Source organism: Cygnus atratus, chromosome 1 (assembly GCF_013377495.2).
Source record: "Cygnus atratus isolate AKBS03 ecotype Queensland, Australia chromosome 1, CAtr_DNAZoo_HiC_assembly, whole genome shotgun sequence".
NCBI classification, from domain to species: Eukaryota; Metazoa; Chordata; class Aves; order Anseriformes; family Anatidae; genus Cygnus; species Cygnus atratus.
In genome coordinates this window covers 186,946,121-186,963,361 of record NC_066362.1, presented here as the reverse complement: position 1 = coordinate 186,963,361, position 17,241 = coordinate 186,946,121, and the positions used below count along the sequence as shown (strand labels likewise).

Genomic DNA, 17,241 nt, shown 5'->3' with positions numbered 1-17,241 from the left:
CTTGTAACAGAGCCAATAGCTGATGTTTAAATTGCTACATTTCTCCTTTGATCACCTGTTCAAACACACTTCCATTTAGCATTTAATTGAGTCTACAGTTTAGCACATTATTAAACACCTGCTTGTGGATATTAATTTTTATTGCTTGTTAACAGAAGGATATATTTGACTGTGTAAGAACCCTAATCCAACTCCCAAACACAATCCAACTGTTTTACTAGCATCACACTGTGTTTTCAATCCAGAGTATGCATAAACGTATAAACACTTAAAAAAGACTAAAAGGTTGAAATTTTTCATATATGTCTTTCATGGGGTCTGTCTACTTAAAAGACATTGCACTTCTTTTTATCATACACCTTACATTACTATACAGAATTCTGTAACCCGTGCTTCAAAGATAACATAAAAGAGAGAGGAAATGCTGACCTTACCTGTCCTCGAAATGGACAATTTCAGATTTTACCTATTCTAGCAAAAGGAGAGATTGCTAGTGCCACCTCTTGGTGAAAAGGGCACAGAAAACCATTTATTTGCATAATCCCAAAGCAAGGTGTAATGGGAAAAGCAACATGTGCTTCCAAGAAGTGCTGCCTAGAATTTACAAGCACCCTTAATTTGAAGTAAGCTGATTGTCCTATTTAATCGAATGAGGTGTCTTGTATCCCCAAAGTTAAGCACATACAGAAATGTTTGTCTGGATTGGTGTTAAAACTCAGTCCTATGAAAGTATTAAAGAAGTTAAATTCTATGTAAAGTGATTAACTTCAACTGAAATTTAGAGACTATTGGTTCCTTAGCTTTCGTTAGGTTCTTAAACATCTTTGTTGAGCTATGCTCCAAATACATTGAATGTTTGAACTCTTCAATAGTAGCTTAATGCTAATGCCATTGTGGATGTTGAGTGTTAATCATTAAGATTGTGTCAGATTTTGAGATCCAGGAAGAGCTTTGGGTAAATGAGTCAATATGCACAAACTTGGCATCATCAGTCACAAAAAGTTCAAAAGTAATCTTAAATATAAAAGAGGATTAGTTAAGTGCCACATCAGCATCAAGTAGGCTTGCACAGTGCCATTTATATTTTGCCCTGTTGAAATATTATCTGGAGAATGCTGGTCACATTTGTCTTGCTGAACTAAACCTATGAGTCACTGTATTGTAAGAAAGATTTGATCATCATAATAGAAAAAAATCTTTAAGATTATTTCTGTTGAATTTCAAAATAAACCTCACAGTGGAATCACAGTGTGGTGACAAAAGCATGGAGGAAAGCAAGGAAATCTCCTTCTTGAGAAAGTATGAGCACTTCGCAAGACATTGCCTGCAAGTCTTCCCTCATAAAAATCAGAAAGCAATTATGGCCTCTGAGCATTGCATGCATGAATAGTAATGAACTGTAAATAAAGGTAAGCAACAATACAAAACAATGACTCCGCACCGTCATTTCAAATAATGATGCAGAAAAAAAAATGCATTTTGTCTGCACGTTTACCTAAAAATAAAGCACACATACTCTACTAACTATCAATGTCCGTGGTAAGCTTTATTCTTAAGTTAATATTCAAATATAATAGGAAGGGAAGACAAGCTAAACGTAAGTAAGGAAGCTGTCCTACCTTGTTTTGGAATGGTTTTGTCTGCAGGGGTACCACATCCATGTAATTTTTGGCTGAGGAACACCATACACAGTGCATGTCAGCACTTGTTTGCTGCCCAGTGAATACAGATTGGGATCAGGGAATGATGATACGGCATTTTCGTATATCTGGGGTTTCACTGTAAAGAGTAAAAATTGGAAAGCTATTAAAAGCAACTCATTTCCAATGTATTACATGATCATGAAAATCCTACATTCCTGCAGGGTGAGTAACAAAAAAAATCCCCAGGAGGACAAAGAAAAACAGCAGGAATAAGTTGAGTCAGATGAGCAGTTACTAACACATTTAAGTCATCAGGAACAAGTATGTGACCGTGAAAGACAGAAACCCTTCTAATGAAAACCAGTGTCTGTCTGCTGATTTTAAGGAGGGTCCATCACCCCACGCACGGGGCTTGGATTTGTGTCCATGAAAGTCAGTAAGAAAGTGCACAATGTCCTGGACCATGCAAGATCAACTCTTCAATGAAAATTTGATGTTTATGTTCAGAAAAAGTGTGGGAACGTGCTGTAAACTTACCATTTACTTTAAGAGTGACTGTAAGATTCTTAGACAAGTTCCACTGTCGTATGCTCAATATTATAGTGTAGTTTCCAGCATCTTCCTCAGCAACATCTTTGATGATTAATGAATAGTCTTTAACCATGTACCGGGCACACTTTTCAGCAGCAGGTAGCCCATCTTTTAACCTGTTTAAAAGAAATCCAGAAATTAAAAAGAAACGAAAAATAGGGCTGCTTTAACAGTCTGTGCTTCTTGGTTTCACAACATTTCTTGATCTTTGAGCAAGTTTTGAATTTACTGTCCAAGATTCTGCTTATCAGAGGATTATCCTTTCCTTACAGATTGCTGATATTTATGGAGAACTCTGAAGAATACCATTCTATACATTAAAATTTATAAGGATATGGCAGAGTTCTATAACATCTGAGAGTTGCTAAAAATCACAACTCTATCTCTAAAGATCCCAGCCTTCCATACTTCTGCTGCCATTTATTCAAGAAGACAACCATTTTGGCCAAAAGTCATTCACACAAATAAAGGTTGCGTCATCCAGCCCTGACCATTTCTTATGACCTCAGAATACATACCCAGGACAAAGTATTACTGTAGCCTAAGCACAGCTGTGATTTTAGGAAGAGGAAGAGTAAGTAGATTAGATAAGCACTTAAGAATCAGATGTCCTGCTATCGAGTGAATGTTTTTAAAGATAATAGAAAATCAACACAGAAAGTACGAAGTGTTGCTCACAAACAGATTCCTGAATAAGCAGAACATTTCTTTTTTCTGAAGTGTAAAATATGGCATAAACCATATTTTTGTAGGTTACTGTATGAAGCTCAATGTGAGTGCAACTGAAATTCACTGTGGTGATGGACTTAATTACATTGATTCCCAAGTTTTGGTAAATATTTACAGAAAACATTTTCAGTCATTGAAGGAGCATTAAAAGTTGTGTCTAAGGACCGTAGATTTAGACATTTCACTGCACATTTATTCACAGAACCACTGAATATTTGAGGCTGAATGGGCCTCTGGAGATTGCCTGGTCCAACCCCCTGCTCAAAGCAAGGTCAGCAAGTTGCCCAGGACCATGTCCAGTCAGATTTCAAACATCTCACAGGATGGAGAAACCACAGCCTCTTTGGGCAACTTGTTCCAGTGGCTGACAAACCTCACAGCAATAAATAAGTAAATAAGTATTCTTATTGTCAAATGGATTTATTTATTTTTTTGTATTCAGAAGTTTTATATCTAAGTGTATAGTCAACAAGCCCAATCATTAAAGAGAAAAAAATACCATATAAATGGCTAGTATCAGCTGCACTTTTGCCCCTTAATTTTCCATGTGGAGCTGCAAATGCAGAATGGAGATTTAAATAAAACAAAATATTTGGAGCAAAAATAATTTCTGTCTCTGAGAACCATGAAAACTTACTGTTCATGTATGTCTGGTTTGTTTTCTTAATCATTCTTGTCATAGACTTCTTGTTAAAGTGTGATGAATTGAACCAGAACTATTACTATTTAAAATTATATAAAAACAAACAAACAACAACAACACACACAAACACACACACACAAAAAAACCACCACACCACCTAAAGATCATGAATAGATAACATTGTTTTCTAGAAAGGTGGTTGAGTTAATGCAAAAAAAAATGTTTAAAAGATTCATTAGCTCAGTATACTTGAGCCAAAGTGAAAATTCTGGTCACTAAAGCAGATCTAAAACCTACAGATCCCCATATAGTAAAGCCATCTTCCACTGCTTTTCTAGTAGTGCATGGTTGTATGAATAAACTCAGACAGTTATTTTAATAAAGACTTTCTTTTCTCTTTCTTTTTAAAAGACAAACTAATTTCTCATATTTGGGTCTGCATGAAGTTGGATGAAACAATTCAGAAAAGATTGGTAGAGGGATTTATCTGTAGAGTGTCCATTGATTTCCACAAGAGACATATCTAACATATTTGAGGGTTTGAACTTCAAAGTTTCCAGGCATCCTATTTTACACTTGCAAAATGAAGATAATGTTCTCTTAAATTTTTAAAACTCAGGCAGACCCTGAAAAGTTCAATAAAAATCAACAACTGTACTGTCCCCAGTTTGTTGCCGTTTTAAGGGGTCTTAAATTGAATATTTGACCAACATATTATTTTTCATTTAAGTGTAGGTCCAGTGTGCATATGTGGAAATAACTTGTCCTACCATATAACCTCTGGAGAGGGAAATGCCTTCACTTTCATTGACAGACGATAGGACTTTCTTCCTGCTACAGCCTCCAGCACAGTTTTTCTTCGACGTTTCAAATTAATGAACATTTTATCTTAAAGAAATAAAAGAAAAAAAGTGTTCTCGTGTTACCAATTTTCAGCCTGCAAAAAGAGTCACTCTTCTAAAGAGAACAGGAATTCAAATAAAAAAGATCTTTAATAATTTTGGTGTTCCCACACGATAACAGCAAGAATAAAACCCACCACAAACATACAAAAAACTGAGATACAGTTCCCAGGCCGTGAGTCTGCCTAAACAAGATACACCCTAGCCAAATTCACATTGTGCTTCAGTCAAAAAAAAAAAAAAAAAAAAGCACAAGAAAGAGAAGGTGGTTTGTGGTACATGGGAAGCTGAACTAAATGAGCAGGTGACCCCACCACCCCTGAAAGGCCAAGTATCAGTGGATGTTCCAAAAGAAAATATTTGGCTGGGGATGATTTAAGCGATCTTCAGAGAAACAGCAATGGAAAAGACAGAAACTTTCTGTATCATTGGTAAACAGCTGTTTCATCGAACAAACAAATCTTTATCACTTCATTGGAACAGTCTCAACCTGCTGGAATTCATTCTTCTCCAGTTGTACTGCCCAGTATTTCAAACTCTGACAAATCGATGGGTTTCACCAGAAGCAATAAAACCACAATATTTATAGAGTATATTGGAAATATTTTTTTTCTTCCCAAAATGCAATTAAACAAAACAAAACATTCAAAACATGAAAAAAGGTTTCAGTGTCCTTTGACAGTACCCATAGTACAATATTTACTCACATTATGAATTGTATATAGATATTGTATATATATTAAATAAGTGCAATATTTAGTTATATTAGTCATATTTGCAGCATACTTTGAAACTAACATGTGCAAGATAACTCAGTAGTTAAATTACACAAATGAGGTTATACCTAAAGATACAACCCTGATTCTGCAAACCATTATTCACACTGGCTCTGTCTAATGAGTATCCCATAGATGTGGCTGCTTATGTGAGTTTACAGGCTAGCTTCAACAGCTCCAGCCTCTCTGACTTTAATTTTAATCTAAAACTCAGTTTTTGATAACTTCATGCTTATTTATTTCAGAACATAAGAAGTGAATATAATGATTCATCCTATGTTCCCAGTATCTTAGTCCAAGGGTTAAATAGAGAAAAAGTACTTGAAATACTCTCTGAGAATACCACCATCTGGTGCTTAGACCACAATTACAGATGAGAGAGAAAAAGTAGACCACCTAAACTGTGGAACAAATCAATATTCTGACCACGAATTGTCTGTCATCAAGGAGCCACCAACCATTTGACTATTAATACCAACAATGCTCCGAATATCCTACATAATCATAATTGTAACAGGATGCCACAAAGAAGGTAGCTTCTCATGGAGTCCCAGTGCACAGAAGTCCTAATTCACATAAGCTTGAAACAGCACAGGGAATTTCCAGATCTCACAGGAAGCCTGGGCAGACCACAGAGAACTCATTCAAAGCTCCCACTGTAAAACCACATTAATGAGCTGCAGTATGTTATGTTTGTTTCGGTTTTGTGAATGGTTTACCAGCAATCTTCTCCACGTAGAGCTAGCTTATCTGGTTTTTTTCTTCTTTTGCTTCATAGGAAGCAGTGGATAGGTATTGTAGAAGAGGAACTGGAGCAGCCAGAACTGAGGATGGGATCATCGCAGGACTTAGCAAACAAGAGTGATCAAACTGAACATTAATGTGTCTATTGCCAAACAGGCAAAACAGTCATGGAAGAAAAGGTACATATTCTTTCTTATCTCCCTCCATTTTCTATCTTTGATGATCATGCTAGAAATTCATTTCCACTTTGTGTCAAGATATAGATATCATGTGACTGACCTTGGTAAATGAGCACTCAGTATTTTACAAATTCAAGGTATTTCTTACCGTAAACGAGGACTGTTGTGTTAACTGATTTGATTGAGGGCCCACTCTTCACGTGGCAGGCATACTGGCCTTTATCAATATCACGCACTTTGTCAACAACTAGAATACTGTAAAAAATATTGGCTTCTGTATTCTTCTGGTCAATGCGCTGTGTTATGGAGCCTCTCTTCTTTGTCTATAAAAGCAAAAATGAACAAGAAAGAGCTTAATCAAATTTTTATGAATATTATGATTTTCATTTTACTGTTCTGCCACCAAACCTCCAAAAAATATATCCAGATCCCTTTGCACACGACAAACCTGAAAAAAAAATAATATTTCCAAAGAGTCAAAAATAAGAATGAGAAGTAACTTTATCTGGCAATTCATTCCTATCTCCATTCAAGTTGTAGAAGTATCCAAACTCGTTCTTTCCAGAGGAAGGTAACCAATTCTGCATGACCTACTATAGCAACATGCCCAGCTCCCCTCTGCTCCTGGTACAGCATTGTTCATAAAAGTCCTTGGAGCCAGCACATGAAGGGCAGAACACAGTTTGTTGCCTTGGTTCAGCGTCCATAGGCAGAAGATGTATAGAAGATGAGGGCATTAACATCAAAAGGGGAGAATTCTGGAAACGCTATAGACGGAAAAGTGACTAGATTTGGCAAAGGAGTAGCAGGGTGGAACTGAAGATAATGTGAGCCTGAGGAGTTATTTCCTGCAACTCCCCCTCAGCCTTTGGCCTCAAAGTTTATTTAACCTAGGACATTGTTGTTGTCTTACGAACACTGAGCACCCTTCAGTTACCATCCAAATAAAACCCAAGCAGAATTTCACAAGTGTGGTGCTCAGCTAGGGCTTGGTAACGTAACAGTGACCAAACGTAAGATATTTGGAGCATTTCTTGTTGCTAGGTTGTTTACTTCTGCGATGAAAAAATGCCAAGGAAAATGGCTACAGTATGCAAGAAACGATTGCATTAATCTTCCTTATATAATGTAATCATAATTTCAGCTTGTGATTAGACACAATGAGTGACATAATAAATGATCTTGACTTGAATCACCAGCATAAATCAAACTGACATGAAAGGAATGGGAGTTGTAAACCTTAAACTAATGTCAAATTTCTTATCAGCTTTACACGGGCTCCCTGGCAGTTATTTTGTAAGCGACAAATATTTATGAGGATGCTCCCAATGTTGGGGGAGGAGAAGCACATTCAAGATATTCCTGTAGTTGTCAAAACAAGTGGATTGTTCATGTGACACTTAACAAATGAGATTTTGGCTAACTAAATCAAAATATCTTTTCTAAACATGCTTGAGTCAGGTGCCTGACTGTCTGCCAGTCTTTTAAATGTACGTGCTAAGAAAGACAGCCTCAACGAAAACTTTTTTGTCACGAGAGAGCCCCTGCCTGGGACTAGGTGATAAATTTCTATCATTTCCCTGGGTCAAAAAGAAGCTCCCAGGGATGAAACGTTTCCAGCGCTCGCTTGTGGTTATGCAATATAGCAGAGTGCATTGTGTAAACTTGTTTACTTATTCAATAGAAAAAAAAAAAAAAAACAACCACAACTTAAAAGCCATGTCAGCAAGATTCACAATGGTGGAATGAGAAACACAGCAAGCATTTTGAGATAGAATTCCTCCCAGGATGCTAGATGCAACGCGATCAATGGGAACCCTCACCCAATTTCTTCCGTTCATCCCTGGCACTCACCTGTCCAGGGTAAGTCCATGTCATCTGCACACGGGTGTTCCAGGCTGCCGTGACAGTGCAGTTAATTGCCAGGCTGTCTCCTTTCAGCAACTTGACGAGGCGAGGGGTGCTCAACTGAACATCAAAAATTGTGTTGGCTGCACGTCACAGAGAGAAGGAAACGTGAATAACATCACCAGGGCAGAGGGCTTTCTGAAAAATTTGGAGTGGAGAAGGCTACTTACTTTCTCGGTGCGTTAGGTACTTCGTGCTATACTTGTGCCCAGCAATGGTTGTCTCACAGCTCAGGAGCCCTATGAATCTGTAGGTTGCCTTGGGTATTCTGAAGCCTTTCGTGCTGTCCCAGATTATCGTCTTGCCATCAGGAATGAGGGCTTCTCCGGGAATCTGGAAGTGGCAAACACACTTCATAAAAACAACTTATCCTCATGCCACACTCTAATCAAAACAGCCTCATAAAAAGGAGTGAAAAAAAAAAAACTTGAAAAAATGCCAATCAAAGTAGAAAGGATGATATTTAATTATGCAGATTTTTCAAGTCACGTTTTCATCACAAAATAGAGGAAAAAACTGGGTGAAGAATGTGAATGTTTTATTTGTTTGCAAGATTTCATTATTTGTAACAGGATGTAATTTATGACACAATAGATTGACACTATCATTAGCCTCAGTGCTTGGGCTGCTATTCTGTTGGCTCCCAGTTGGCAGCTAAAGTGCTCATCTTAGAGAACCTTTGCAATTAAATGTCCCGGTGTTACCACAGAGATACAAATACACTTTTTTCAATGGAGGTGACAAATGGACTTGATATGCTGTCATTTGGTGGCTTTAACAAATTCCTGCCAGGATTCAAGCTGAGGCTTCTCATGTTTATGTTGTCTAAAGGACTAGATTGTTAAAAAAAAAAAAAAAAGTGAAGCACATGGATGCTTATTCCAGAGCTGACAGATCACAGAGCACACGTCTCTAAGTCATTCCATACAACATAAAGCACAAATTTTAAATCCGCAAGGCTACCTTGGGCACTTTTATTGAGAACTACAGATCATACTGAATGAGGAAAGTCATATCGACTACAGATTTTGAAAGGATGCCTTGAAACAAAGTATGTCAAATTTCCAGAGGAAAAGAATTCATCACATTTTAAAAAATTGGCACTTCTAGGTCCCTCAGAAGTTGAGAACCCAACAAGTAATTAGTGCACAATGATAAGATGTTTTATAAACTTATGGCCTGAAATCTAAAATTTTTTTTCAGACTAAAGTTTTGCCATGTGGGATCAAGTGTCCACTTTGTCAGCAGAACAAGTGATATTTTATGTTGGCATCCTTTGAGTTTTAAGCCCCATTTTATAAAAAATAAAATAAAAAATTTAAAAAAAATGAAAAGCAAAGCATGACAGAGGCATTGAGGACCAGGCAACACCTCTTTTATTTTACATCAATTCTCTTTTATCATTATTCAGCCTTATTGATAGAATAAATGCCACTGTTTGATAACACAGAGATCAACCATCAGTACAAATCCTGGCTGTGACTCTACTTTTATAAATCCCACTATTATTTTGAAAAAAAAAATATTTTAAAGACACCTTATAGCAGAACTTGAGTGAATCAGTGCCCTAAGCAAAGAGCATTTCTATGCACTTCCATCCATGGGTCTACCTAAGCACCTCGCAGCCCATGACCTCTCTCCATGCTCCCAGCCTCACTGCACCCCTTTCATCTCCTCCTTACCCCTTTATTTGAGCAGAGGGCTGGTGTGCTGGCCAGCCCTCTCTCTTCCTACAGCCAAAGCCACTGCAGGTGGCTGCCAGTGGCAGGGGGAGGCGCAGATGCCTGGCAGCTTCCTGCGTGGCTCAGCTTCTCCGAAACGCGGCACCCTCTGTGCTGCCTGCTCAGCACACACTGCGAGCTGCCCTTGGGATCACCTCCTCTCATCTCACACCATTTCCTCTGACAGAAATGCAAGGTGAATCAAATGGACAACAATTACAGAGAGCGTGAAAGTGCTGTGGTAGAATTCCTCATCTTTACAACAGCTGATAAGATTTTATAATAAGCATGTAAATCACAAGTAAAGCCCACTACGTTATAGCGTTGCTGGCTACCATTCAACGATGTCTTGGACTCTAAGAGCTCTGTTGCCATTCCTGTCTCTAAATGAAACAAATATCCAAGCTTTGGTTTAACTAGTTCATAGTTATGCTTTCAAGAGCTTCAGCTGGATTTATCCTCTGCTGCTTTGTTAGAAGCTAAACTGCTTCATAGCATACTCCTTTATAGGTTTTCATATATAACAAGAAAAAAAGAGTCAAGTCAGAGTGTCAGAGCCTAAACTGATGTTACCCAGGGAATAAATCAACTCCACATTAATAAGTTAATTGATGGATTACCAAATTTGTATTAGTCTTGCTCGAGGAAAGGAAAAGTAGCCAGAATACCCAGGAAACGTATGGATCTTGGAAATAAAGTGCTTATAAATATGGTTTGCATATGATTTGCAACATAGAAAGCTGTCAGTTGTCTGTGTGTCCAGCAGGCTCACCTGCCCTGGAGGCAGACCCTTACCTGCACAGTTTACTTGTCTAACACCAAAAACCAGATAGAAGTACACCTGTGGCTTTGAGAATAAAAAGTTGCATGCACTCATGTGTAAAAGTGCAAATTGACACATTTCAGTTGCTGTAAGGAGAATTTTAGAAAACTGAAGTCCATACACTAGAAAAAGATCCTTATGGCATAGCTGTTCTCTGGCTAAGATACTGAAGATATAAAGGTACCAAACCAAGATACTACAACAAGTCCATTTCAGGGGGTAGAAATGCCAGGATTTTGTCTCAGGGCAAAGGCTGGGTGTTCACCCTCATGGCCCTTCACAGCTCAACCCTTCCTCCTTATGTCTGCTTCTTACCCAGCTCTCCTCCACGCTGCTCTCTTCTGCCACCCGACTGTTTCAGGTGACCTGTTTCCCACTCTTGGAGAAATATTTAGGGCTTTATTCCACCCTAAGCAGAGACACCAGCTTGTAGGCCACCACCTAGTGATATGGCATCATCACTGTGACTATTACTGCATGGATGGTACAGGACGAGGATGACAGAACCACACAGTAATTGAGGTTGGAAGGGACCTCTGGAGGTCACCTGGTCCACGCCAATACCAAGGCAGGGCCAAGCAGGTCAGGACCTTGTCAAAAAACTTGGGCATTTGGTCATCACAGACAGAAGCAGAAAATCCGTGAAGCAACTTTGTGCTGGAACAGCACCATCTCCATTGAAGCAGCAGAGGATAAAACCAGCTGAAATAATAGGTTACAGATGGGTACCAGCAGATAGTGAGAGGCATTCAGAGAAGCAGTTTGTTGTGATGGCTGCAGCAAACTGGAATTTACTGTCTACATGCTTATCTGCATGAGCCACAACGCTGTGGCTCCCACAGCAGTGTTGAACTTCGTTTCTTTGAAACCTTTGTTTCAAACTAGACTTCAGTTTCTCTTGGCACAGCCTGTGCCTCCTTCTTTGCTCAGCACTGGCAAATGAACCTTTTTGGTTCCAAGTGGCATTAACATAGTACTACCACAAGGTTTTGGGTCAAGACATATGGTCAAGAGTACATAGTCATGTTTTGGTTCCCCACATCTCCAAAGACAGATTGTGTTGGAAAGAGCCAGCTGAAAGTATAGCAAAAAATGTACATTAGGCACTGGAATATTAGGCACTGGAACAGGCTGCCCAGAGAATCACAGAATCACAGAATCGTCTAGGTTGGAAGAGACCTCCAAGATCACCCAGTCCAACCTCTTACCTAACACTAACAAGTCCTCCACTAAACCATATCACTAAGCTCAACATCTAAATGTCTTTTAAATCCCTCCAGGGATGGTGACTCAACCACTTCCCTGGGCAGCCCATTCCAATGCCTAACAACCCTTTTGGTAAAGAAGTTCTTCCTAATATCCAACCTAAACCTCCCCTGGCACAACTTTAGCCCATTCCCCCTCGTCCTGTCACCAGGCACGTGGGAGAACAGACCAACCTCCACCTTGCTACAGCCTCCTTTAAGGTACCTATAGAGAGCGATAAGGTCGCCCCTGAGCCTCCTCTTCTCAAGGCTGAACAATCCCAGCTCCCTCAGCCGCTCCTCGTAAGACTTGTTCTCCAGACCCCTCACCAGCCTCGTTGCCCTTCTCTGGACTCTCTCGAGCACCTCGACGTCCTTCTTGTAGCAAGGGGCCCAAAACTGAACACAGTACTCGAGGTGCGGCCTCACCAGAGCCGAGTACAGGGGAACAATCACCTCCCTAGACCTGCTGGCCACACTGCTTCTTATACAAGCCAGGATACTGTTGGCCTTCTTGGCCACCTGAGCACACTGCTGGCTCATATTCAGCCGACTATCAACCAGTACTCCCAGGTCCTTCTCTGCCAGGCAGCTTTCCAACCACTCATCTCCCAGCCTGTAGCGCTGCTTGGGGTTGTTGCGCCCCAGGTGCAGGACCCGGCACTTGGCCTTGTTGAACTTCATACAGTTGACCTCAGCCCATCGGTCCAGCCTATCCAGATCCTCCTGCAGAGCCTTCCTACCCTCGAGCAGATCGACACACGCACCTAACTTGGTGTCGTCTGCAAACTTACTGAGAGTGCACTCAATCCCCTCATCCAGATCATCGATAAGGATATTGAAGAGGACTGGTGCCAGTGCTGAGCCCTGGGGGACTCCACTAGTGACCGGCCTCCAACTGGATTTGACTCCATTCACCACAACTCTTTGGGCCCGGCTATCAAGCCGGTTTTTAACCCAATGAAGCGTACACCAGTCCAAGCCCCGAGCAGCCAGTTTTTTGAGGAGAATGTTGTGGGAAATGGTATCAAAAGCCTTACTGAAGTCAAGGTAGACCACATCCACAGCCTTTCCCTCATCCACTAAGCGTGTCACTTTGTCATAGAAGGAGATCAGGTTCATCAAGCAGGACCTGCCCTTCATAAACCCATGCTGACTGGGCCTGATCACCTGGTTGCCCTGTAAGTGCCGCGTGATGACACTCAAGACAATCTGCTCCATGAGCTTCCCTGGCACTGAGGTCAAACTAACAGGCCTATAGTTCCCCAGGTCTACCCTGTGGCCCTTCTTGTAGATGGGCGTCACATTTGCTAGCCGCCAGTTAACTGGGACCTCTCCTGATAGCCAGGACTGCCGATAAATGATGGAAAGTGGCTTGGCCAGCTCCTCTGCCAGTTCTCTCAGTACCCATGGGTGGATCCCATCCAGCCCCATCGACTTGCGTACATCCAAGTGCTGTAGCAGGTCGCCAACCATTTCCTCGTGGATGGTGAGGGCCACATCCTGCTCCCCATCCCCTTCCACCAGCTCAGGGTACCGGGTATCCAGAGAACAACTGGTTTTGCCGCTAAAGACTGAGGCAAAGAAGGCATTAAGCACCTCAGCTTTTTCCTCATCCCTTGTAACTAAGTTTCCCCCCGCATCCAGTAAAGGATGGAGATTCTCCTTAGTCCTCCTTTTGGTGTTGATGTATTTGTAAAAACATTTTTTGTTATCTTTAACTGCAGTAGCCAGATTGAGCTCCAGATGAGCTTTGGCCCTTCTAATTTTGTCCCTGCACAGCCTCACAACAGCCTTATAGTCCTCCTGAGTGGCCCGCCCTCTTTTCCAAAGATTATAAACCCTCTTTTTTCTCCTAAGCTCGAACCACAACTCTCTGTTCAGCTAGGCCAGTCTTCTTCCGTGCCAGCTCGTCTTTGGGCACGTGGGTACAGACTGCTCCTGAGCCATTAAGATTTCCTTCTTGAAGAGTGCCCAGCCTTCCTGGACTCCTCTGCCCTTGAGAACCACCTCCCAAGGGACTCTGCCAACCAGTGTCCTGAACAGCTCAAAGTCAGCCCTCCAGAAGTCCAAGACAGCGGTTTTACTGATCCCCTTCCTGGCTTTGCCAAGAATAAAGAATTCTACCATTTTGTGGTCACTCTGCCCAAGACAGCTCCCAACCACCACATCTCCCACCAGTCCGTCACTGTTTGTGAACAGAAGGTCTAGCGGGGCACCTCCCCTGTTAGGCTCTCTAACCAGCTGTGTCAGGAAGCTATCTTCCACACTCTCCAGAAACCTCCTAGACTGCTTCCTCTGGGCTGTGTTGTGCTTACAGGATATGTCTGGGAAGTTGAAGTCCCCCACGAGAACAAGCGCTGACGATTTTGCAACTTCTGCCAGCTGCCTGTAGAACTCCTCATCCGTCTCCTCATCCTGGTTCGGCGGTCTATAACAGACCCCCACCAGGATGCTTGCCTTGTTGGCCTTCCCACTGATCGTAACCCACAGAGACTCAACCTTATCAGTCCCAGCCTCAAGTTCCACAACATCAAAACACTCTCTAATATAGAGAGCCACACCACCACCCCTTCTGTGCTGCCTGTCCCTTCTGAAGAGCCGGTAGCCAGACATTGCAGCACTCCAGTCATGAGAGTGGTCCCACCGTGTTTCCGTGATGAGAAGCTGTGGATGCCCCATCCCTAGAGGTGCTCAAGGCCAGGCTGGATGGGGCTTTGGGCAACCTGGTCTGGTGGGAGGTGTCCTTGCCCATGGCAGGGGTCTGGGACTGGGTGGGCTTTAAGGTCCCTTCCAACCCAAACCATCCTGCGATTCTGTGATTCTATAATTAGAGTCTTGAATGGTTGCTTTTTCTTTCTTGTTTCCCTTTCCACCAGCTTGGGAAGGATGATGTGGCATTATTAAGAATCAGACTGTCCAGGTGTATGGCTCTCAGCATCCTTGGGGTTCCTTTTTTATTATTATTTTTTAATCTTTTTATTTAGTACTGAAACGTATTTAGTTCTATTTCTATGAAGGGCATTGCTGATTTTATGACAGAGAATCCAAATGGGGAGTGAATAGAGGGATCAAATCATTGTACCAAAGGAAGATATTTTCTCTGTTTAGTAAGACAAGAGCAAACGAAGAACCAAGGGAAGTGCATACCTTAGTTGCAATAAATTTTATCATATTTTAGGGATCTTGAATGAGGTTGCCAGAATCATATTGATAGGGATGATGGTTTCAAAGGCTCTGGATATCTTTCTATTAAATATTATAGCAAAATAATTAATTGATTTTGCAGGTCATCATATGGTGAGGAATAGAAAGGGCCACCAGCTGTTGCAGATATAGATTGTAATAGGACCTGAAGGCTGGATTTCAAATAGGAATGAAAAGTTTTATCCTCATTTCCTTCCTGACTTTTAAGACTTTTTAGATGTTGCATATGATTACCATGCTATACCATACAATTTGTAGAGACGTTCAGCCTGGAAGTTAGAGCAGCACGGTATCTCAAAAGGGTCGAGCAATGTAAAGATGCAGTTTTAGTAATAAAACCATGTGTAATGTTGAAAATGAATAATAAAACTTTCCCACACTGGTCCACTACTGCTAAGAACGTGCTTTTCACAAGAACAAAATGCTGGAGGCAGTATTCACGTGACTTTACCAATGAGTTCTTTGAGAAGAGAGATATTACAAAAAATATTCCATATTCTAATGGCTCTAAAGCTGGGTCTTTCTTTCTAGCTCCAGGGGACTGCATTATGGGGACACTGACTTCTTCCTTTATTGCTAAATGGAAAACACAGAATAGCTTTTGCCAGCTCTACAGAAGCAGTATGCCTGCAGCTGGGAAACGCATTTAACACATCTCTTAATTGCTATGAGAGCAAAAACTTGATGGAATCTTCATACATGGGTGTCACAGATGATAAATAAAGTAAGATATGATGTAATGCATTGTATTTTACATACTTCAGGAAATTCTGGGATGAATTAGGGAACACATTTCTTTTTCCTGGAATGCAAAACATGTAAGCAACCAATCCTTTCTTTCAAGACTTGGCTCCACCTCCTGTTTCTTCTTCCCAGATTACTACATCTGGTTTTGATGGTGTAAAGATGCATCATACACTGCAACCCCAAGCTAAAAGCAAGCCGATAATGAGAAAAGACAGTAGATATGCCTCAATGTCCTCCAAATAAGGAGAAAAGTTTGCTTTTACATTATTTCATAAGAAAGAATGCTGACGGGAATTTTCTCATTTAGGAATTGAATATGCTGAGATTTCAGATGCAACACTACAATGTCCAGATAAGTTCTTGCTTTACATCCTGCACCTTATAAAAAGCCAAGCCTCATTTACTTTTGATTCTATAGCCACAGAATCTTGTGCATCATCCACCTCTGACACAGTTCTTGCTAGAAAATTGTGTGCGTGTGTTTGTGTATATACATGCAGATACATTTCTTAGGTCAGATTACTTTCCTTTCTCTGCATTTAGCTTGCTTCCATGTGATTTAGCAGCTGGAAACTGAGGTATAATCAGTATCAATGTTAGCAAAACACAATGTTAACAAAGGCTGGGTAAAATTTTTAAACCTCCATGTCAAGTTCAAACACGGGACCGAATCCATGGCTGGTGTAAATCTCTATGGTCAAAGAAGAATCAAAGTCTTTTATTGATCTGGATAAGCATTGCAAAATGATATTGTTTGGCAATTGCATGCTATTCTATAGAAAAAAAAAATCTCTTCCTTATATCAAGGCTGAACATTTATGTTACTATGCACAGATTTCTGTTTGTTTCTGTTATAAACAAAACATCACTGGCACCTCTGCCTAATTTTTAAGCCAAACAAAGCAACTTTAAAAAAGAGGCCCCTCTCTGTCTTGGTGCAAGATACTTTACTACATACATGAAGGCCAGTTAGCTCTCCAAGTAACTCCCAAGCTCCCAAGAAATGAAAACATGAAAAATGTTCCCAAAACATGAAAAATATCTAGATTTTCTGTAACTGCTCACACCATCTCAAACTCTGCGCAAGTTGCCCTACAAAGAGAAGCCATCCCCTGTCTGATAAGCGCATTTGTATGGAAAAATAGGCAGCAGAGTTGCTGGAGGGAGGGTTAACAGGCAAAGTCTTGAAGAAATGCCTTGTGCAGCCCCAGCACATCTCCAGGCTATTCCAGATAACAGGGGGAGAGGAAAGGGGAGGAAGATCAGGGGAAGAAGTGGGAGGAAATCTCTTCTCCTAACAAGAAATTCCCTCCTGGGTCTCAGAAACCTTTCTCTTGAGACGTTAAACTTTAATAAAGATGAAACTTTAATGAAATGGTATGTA

The 17,241-nt window shown here is 40.8% G+C and overlaps 1 protein-coding gene across 1 annotated transcript in view; it reads right to left on the bottom strand.

Moving 5' to 3' along the window:
- FLT1 (fms related receptor tyrosine kinase 1) overlaps positions 1 to 17,241 on the bottom strand; it is a 112,073-nt gene that overhangs the window by 70,341 nt on the left and 24,491 nt on the right. The window contains exons 5-10 of the mRNA XM_035542796.1: positions 8,286 to 8,448; positions 8,062 to 8,198; positions 6,356 to 6,530; positions 4,377 to 4,494; positions 2,181 to 2,350; positions 1,620 to 1,779 (exon numbers count right to left, since the gene is read on the bottom strand). Coding sequence (XP_035398689.1) covers positions 1,620 to 1,779; positions 2,181 to 2,350; positions 4,377 to 4,494; positions 6,356 to 6,530; positions 8,062 to 8,198; positions 8,286 to 8,448 — 923 coding nt within the window. The remainder of the gene's footprint in view (positions 1 to 1,619; positions 1,780 to 2,180; positions 2,351 to 4,376; positions 4,495 to 6,355; positions 6,531 to 8,061; positions 8,199 to 8,285; positions 8,449 to 17,241) is intronic.